This window comes from Netta rufina (genome assembly GCF_964035555.1).
Source record: "Netta rufina genome assembly, chromosome: 4".
NCBI classification, from domain to species: Eukaryota; Metazoa; Chordata; class Aves; order Anseriformes; family Anatidae; genus Netta; species Netta rufina.
Window position 1 is genome coordinate 37,318,700 of NC_140127.1, and position 6,859 is coordinate 37,325,558.

At 47.0% G+C, this 6,859-nt stretch overlaps 2 protein-coding genes across 3 annotated transcripts in view; one reads left to right on the forward strand and one right to left on the reverse strand.

The window, feature by feature from the left end:
- Window positions 1–3,524, reverse strand: part of NAA15 (N-alpha-acetyltransferase 15, NatA auxiliary subunit) — a 40,097-nt gene extending 36,573 nt beyond the window's left edge. The window contains exon 1 of the mRNA XM_084285791.1: window positions 3,164–3,524. Coding sequence (XP_084141917.1) covers window positions 3,164–3,217 — 54 coding nt within the window. The 5' untranslated portion in view covers window positions 3,218–3,524. The remainder of the gene's footprint in view (window positions 1–3,163) is intronic.
- A 76-nt stretch (window positions 3,525–3,600) lies between these two features.
- On the forward strand, window positions 3,601–5,856 carry NDUFC1 (NADH:ubiquinone oxidoreductase subunit C1; the record flags this gene model as incomplete). Of its 2 annotated transcripts, XM_084285483.1 has the most annotated exons (4): window positions 3,601–3,734; window positions 4,015–4,118; window positions 4,963–5,045; window positions 5,706–5,856. In XM_084285483.1, coding segments are annotated over exons 1-4 (315 nt in total). In that variant the 5' UTR covers window positions 3,601–3,607. The 2 variants fall into 2 exon arrangements, with proteins under 2 accessions (XP_084141609.1, XP_084141610.1); XM_084285484.1 differs by lacking the exon at window positions 5,706–5,856 and having other exon boundaries at window positions 4,963–5,046.
- Between the last annotated feature and the right edge of the window lie 1,003 nt (window positions 5,857–6,859).

Here is a 6,859-nt window from a genome sequence, read left to right on the forward strand (position 1 = left end):
ACACCTGGGCCCTTGTAACGCCCCGCTGGAGTAGCGCTGAATCAAACCCTCCGAGCACGAGGGAGCTGACTCTGAGATGTGAGATGTATGCCTCCCCAGCCAGCACCAAGACCACGTATAATCACCAGTCCCGACAAGCTCGGGAGCCTCTGATCTGCATACAGCAGAACATACAGGAGGCTAGGCCAGCACAGCGCCTGGCTGCTTCAGCACAGCACCTGTATGAGACGTGCCGCAGTTACGGATCAGTGGAACTTTTTAAACTAGGCCTGAAGACCCCTAGCTCCTCACCTAATTCATCATTTGCATTATAAAATATTTAACTTACTGAAACATGGAGGAGTTGCTTTTTTCCTGCCCGAGCCTACCAGCTACGGTGAGATGTATTTTGCACCTTTTTGCTCTGTGTGAACACCGAGACTCTGAGAGTCATATCCTCTGCTGCTTCAAGGAAGTGAGCAACTTCCACGTAGTATCTGGCACAGCAAACAGCTTTGGATTTAATATTTCTCCAGCACATCTTCAAAATGTCCAACTTCTACATCCAAACAAAAGTTAATTGGATGTTGTTAATGGGACTTGGAAAATGAAACTGACCATATTTGATGAATGGTATCTGACCAGGAAGAGTGGCTGAGTAATTTGGCAAACCGCCAGTAAGATCCACCAGTTATATTCGATATAAATCAGTCAGTCTTATTTCCTACAATTACTAGTCTTATCTTGTCTAGAAAGAAAGTACATTCAGCCTTCTGGGTACCTGGAAGTCTACTTTTCTACTCCTTCATCTTCTGCATTTGCTATTCTACCCTTTCTTCTACCTCGGTCTGCCTCAAGTCTTCTCGAGTAATCTGTAGGCAGCTCAAAGATTTTCTGTGTTCAGAAGAATGACATGGGCTCAAATACGTTCAAATGGATCAAAAACAAAGAGGGGGGAAAATGTACAGATCCACTTTTCTTCTTCGAAACTCCAGAGGACCTTTGAGCAATGGCAACAGCACAGAAATATTGACGTGTTGACTTGACACTAAGCATAAGAACAATATACCCTAGAAACTTTCTTTTCAGTGGAAGCCCATGTTAAGCAGGATGGTGATCGATCATCCTGCGACTGCTTTTTTAATTCAAACTAGTCAAGCAGATTCCCTTCTCTCTGCACTGTAGGAACACCAACCTGTGAAATGCCATTCACATGTTTTTTTTTCCTATCAGTACCTCCACATACCTGTAAAGTGACTAGGAGAGGTTAGGCTAGTTAGCGTGTCGCAACAAACAAAGGCAAAGTGCACACCTTTCTGAACTCAGAATTTGTCATTTAGGTGGAAATGCTGGTTTGCAAGCCAATTTTTATGCAAAAGACACTTACTGATCATGCAAGATGAAAACAATAAACCAAGAAATAATTATTGCCTTTCACTATGGAAAGGTAAATTCAGGCTAGGCAGCTGAGGGTAGTTTTTGCTAAGCCTTAACATTTAAATTTTGTACCACAAGCATACTGAAAAACAACATAAGGCCTCAGGAAAATACACAGTGGATTTAAAAAAAAAAAAAAAAAAAAAAGAAAAAGATGTTGTATACTTCACTTACAGGAATATAAAGCCACTTAGCTACTTAACTCCTATGTTTACCACTTCCATGAAAATTAGGGTGTGAATGATTTCACATTTCTGTGAGCAGCCTGTGTGTCAGTAATTACCTACTTGATGGGTAATGCATCCTTTCAATACCACTTGGGCTGGTTCCCAAAGCATCTGCTGATAAAAAAAAAATAAAAAAATCCCAGGCTTGCTCAATGGGACAACTGCGGGGGCCTGCCCAGGCCGGCAGACAGCAGGCGCTGACCTGGGGGCAGCTAATCAGGCCACCTCATTAGGCAGCCCGAGTCCCACGGGTGAGCCAGCTGCCCAGGCGGGCTCTGGCTCCCCGTCCTGCTGCTCAGCCACCCGTGGGCCCCTGGAGGAGGCGGCTGAGGACACGGCATCGTGGAGATTACAGCCTCCTGAGGAAGGGAAGAGCGAGATGGAGCAGTGGTACAGGAGCAGATAAGTCGTGTTCCTTTGGACTTGCGTTGATAAATGGGACTTCCTGAAAGACGCCTCACATTCATGTCTACCACGTAATCAAAGCCTTACAAAGTAGGGTCATTATCTGTGAGGCAGACGAGCAGTTCATTAGCTGTATTTTCAGTGATGGAAACTGACTTGAACCCTTTTTTATTCACAAATGCACTTAATCATGGGGCAGCCTTAATGCAGGTTTATTCCTGCAAGACACAGAATAACCAAAACCCAGAAAAACTTTTAGTTCAGCCAGAAGCTGAAATCCCTATGTTTTCATTGAAGATTTTCAGTTAAAAAGAGGGCAAAATTAGAATTGCTTCACCCCACAGAAATCCGATTGGACTAGAGCAGACCTTTGTCTCTCCTGACCCGAACCAAACTGTGAAGCTTTACTCATCTCGTATGTGCCTAGCCAGCATTTTCTCCAAAAGAAACTTACTCCTCCCTTGTTCCTGTCCTCCGCACAAATACTCAGAGGGCCACGTGCTGAGCCCTGAGACCAGAAATTAGAAAAACGTGACAGTGTTAAACACAGATAGGCACCTTGATTCAGTCTGCCTTGTAACCACACTGCTCATCCCCAATGCAGAGGAAAAGGAGTGAGTAGCAACAAGATGATTACTCTCCCAGCTCACAGCGTACAAAGTTAGGTGCTCAGAACAAGGACTGGAGCTTTCCTGGAGACAAACCTCGCAGCTTGCTGTACGTGCTCTAACCCTAATGGAAGAGGCACGTCTCAGGGCGAGAGGTCTGTGAGGATTTCCAGCTCTACAGCCGTGTTTCACGCCCACAGCACATTTTGGGGAGCGCAGTGACAGACCACACGTACACACCGCTGAGATGGCAGACATGCACCCAGCTGCAGGGGCTACAGTGCTGGCGTTACTCCTGGCCGCTGCGAGGACCCAACCGAGCCGGTTACACTTTGCTGAAAGAAGGCGCGAGCTTTTTAGACAAAAACTGAGTTTTTTTGAGAGAAAACTGTACAGAGCCTGACCCTGCTAACAGAGGCCTGCAGGCCGTAACCCCGCCGCTCCCCGCTCACCCCCCTGAGGCTCCTCGGCAGGGCGCCGCAGCCGGAGCCCGCGGCCCTGACTCACCAGGATGCGCTTGAAGAGCGCGTTCTCCTTGGGCGGCAGGCTCACCGCCGGCATCGTCCCCGCCGCTCCCGCTCCCGCTGCCGCCGCCGCCGCTGCCGCCGCCGAGGGGGCGCTCCGGGGAGGGGGGGGGGTGCGCGGGCTGCGCCCCGTGCCCGCCGATCGCGCACCGCCGCCGCCGGGAGCCTCCTCGGGCAGAGCCTGGCCGCCCCCTCTGCCCTGCCCGGCCCTGCCCGGCCCTGCCCTGCTGCCCTCCGCGCTGGGCTGGGCTGGGCTGGGCTGCCCCGAGCCCCGGGCGGCGGCTCACGTGGTAACCGAGCAGGCCGGAGAGAGGCACCGCCAAAATGGCCGCCGCCGCGCACGGCTTCCCCAGCCGGGTCAGCCCCAGCGCAGCGCCTGCGCCGCGACCCCGCGCCCGCCCCGCCCCGCCCCGCCCCGCCTCGGCGCATGGCGGCTCCGCCCGGCCGGCAGGGGGCGGCCGGCAGCGCCCTCACCGCCCGCCCGTGCGACAAGATGGCGGCGGCGCTGAGGGCGGTGGCGGGGCTGCGGCTGGCGGGGCCCGGGCACGGGCTCGGTGAGCGGGGCCGGGCTGTGGGGAGGGAAGGGAGGGAAGGGGAACCCTGCTCGAGCCCTCCTCCTCCTCCTCCTCCTCCTCCTCCTCCTCCGTCAGCCCCGGGAGGGGATGCTGCGGCACGGCTCGGAGCGGGTGTCCTGTAACGATGTTGCAATTAGATCCCTTTCCTTTAGAGCCCTTTCCTATTAGCGCCAGTAATTGACTTAGCCGGTAGTTACTGCCGAGTAATTGGCACTAAAAACAAAAATGTTAATGTGTTCGGAACCTTCTGCCTTCACAGTTTTTACCCGGTCTGCGTTCGTAGCGAGAAAGAATAATTACGAGCATCCGAACTGGTTTGGAGTCGGCTTGGCTTTTAGCACCAGTGCTGCCCTGTGGGCTCTCGTAAGTGCTTTGGGTTGGTTTTGTTGAACTTAATTCCCAGATCGTACTGATCCAAAGATAATGGCTACAGCGTAGCTAATTGATTGTGGCCATGGATAGGCATAGCAGGTGTCAGGACTGAAGCAGCACGTCACATGTGGGTGACTTGTGCCTTTCTGAATCCATGTGGCAGTTCAATTTACAAAAAATAATAAGTTATTAAGCTCCTATTAAGCCCCTGTTGCAAACTTCAAAACAGCCACTAGCAAGGGATGAATTCCTCAGGCCTGTTGGCATAATGCTTTCAACATTGTTTTTCCTAACTCACTTTAAATAAAATGTAAGGATGTGCCCAAACAATTCTGGTTTATCATACTGTTCACGCGTTCTTTCCTTAAGCATTTTTCAGCTGCATGCAGGTGATTAGGGCCCCCCTCTCCTGCGCAAAACGCAGGTGCAGGATGCTCAGTTTCAGAGAACGCTTGGGCTTGATGTTGATAGAGCAAGCAGGATGTGGTAGCTCTCCTGAGGAAACACCGAGGATAAGCAGCACTTGCATGATGACAGTGATTTGCGTGGTGGGATGGATTCCCATCCCCATTTTTGGGGTGGTAGTGGATTGACAGTAAAAGGGGGAGAAAAAAAAATTGGCCAGCCAGCAGAAAATGTTGGAGGGAGGTGTGATAAAACATACCTTACTGAACAATTGATAATTTACATGTGGTTTAACTTCTATCACCCCGATTCCTAACAGGTATATACTGGTTTACATTCTGAATAGGGGAATTTCATTTCCTGCAGATTTGTTCATCCTCTGGTTCTAGTTGTATATTGTATTGACTTTTAACATATACTGCTTTTACAGCTATTCAAGCAGCATAATGAAGATGTAATGGAATATGAAAGAAGAAAAGAAGCAAGTAAACAGAAGTGTACAGGATGTTCATAGTGAGTATGGACATACAGATGCTGTTTGACTTTGGCTAGTTCTCAGTCTTGATTGTTGGCTTTTTTTTTCTTCCCATATTATTTTCTTCAATATTTTGCTGTTCTGCTACTTCTTCCCCAGTTCTACAGTGACCGATAGTTTCAGATATTCATTTGTATGCACATTCACTGCCAGCTTTTTGTCTTGGATGTGCAGACTTTTTGAAAAAAAAAAAATTAGGTGCCAAATAGAATATCTTAGAGTGTTTTTATTGGCAAGGAGGTCAAGGTCACTAGAAATAGCTTCTCTTTGCCTCTTTTTTTTTTGTTTTTTTTAAACAGTTCTATGATGGGAACCATTTTTCTTAGCTGTTGTTGCATGTTATGCATAAGAATGGTATAAAATCAGTGCTTGTGGATTTGCATTATTAAGCAAATTGTCCTTATTGACTTAAAAGACACAATTGTGATTCTGCCAGATAAATATGTTATTGGGGATCATGGCCTCAGCAGTTAACATGCTACTTGAAAGAAACAACCATAGGACTACAATATTCTCTGTATTAGTTTATTTTTCCTAAAATATTTTTGTCCAGCTAAAAACATAGTACGTTGTGAGACCTTTCTAACCTACTTCATTTTGTATATTTCTTCTTGCTAATTTTGTTTCCCCTTTCTTAGGTTGACCAGAGGCTTGGTAAGAAATACCATCATTGTTTGTGTCCTCGGAATAAATGAGCACAGCAGAAGTACAAAGTATCTAAACACTTACCTATTCATACATTTCATGTGCATTATTATAAAATAAATGATAAACTGTGGAAGAAACTTACCAAGACTGTTCTTGCCATGTGTTTTCATTCTACTGGCTTTCATAAACTGCTTTCATATAGCATTTACTTTTTTCACAGTTTTGAAAATAATGTTCACAAACTGTCTTTATTATCTGGAAGTTGCATTACAAATTCAAGCGTGATTTAAGAGGAAGTTTATATTTCCGCTTAAGCAAATATTTCAAAAATTGAGTGTGCTCTTGCCATTATTTTCATGGCTGAATTTCCAAAATAAGCAAATAAAAGAATGACATTTACCAGAATCCTAATAAAATTGTAATTCATATAAATGCTGAAAATGCATTTTTTTTTTACCTCACATGCCAGAGGGGAAGCTTCCAGCTCAGTTTTCACTAGATAGACTTTCAAAGGCTGATGCAGTGGTTTAAAGACCTGCTGTAATTAGTTACACATCTGTTTGCAAACTTGTAGTTCTTTGAATACTGACTATTCTTCATTTCTTTGTGGTCTGGATTGATTTCTTTTTTTCCTGTCCTGTAGAACAGAAAAGAAGCATTATTGGAGATAATACAAAAAAAAATAAAAATCAGAAATAGCCAACCATTAAATTGTGTGAGTTTGATCACTACTAGTATTTCCTTACCAGTAAGCTTGTTTTGCTTTTGCTGTGGCATGGAAGATAAACGTACTTTGTGCTTACAGAAAGTGAGGATGAAAGTTCAGCCCGCAGAACTGTTTAACTGACCTATGGCTCATTAGTTATTAGTTACCCCTTCCTAACTGGTACTGCATATTTTTTGACGGGCACAGGCACTTTTCTGCTTCACGGCTCCCTGAGACCTGTCCCAGAGGGTCGTGCCCTGCTGTTCCCCAAGGACCTGTGCCGTGAAGGCGCGGTAGCTCCCAGCTGGAGGGGCAGTGCTGCAGTTCTGCAGTATTTCTGAAGGGCAGCAGAGGGGGAGTGCGTGCAGCGCTGCGCTCTGGCTATGTCTGGAGGAGCGGCAGGAGCGAGGTGCCAGCCTCCGTGAGCCGTGCGTTGTG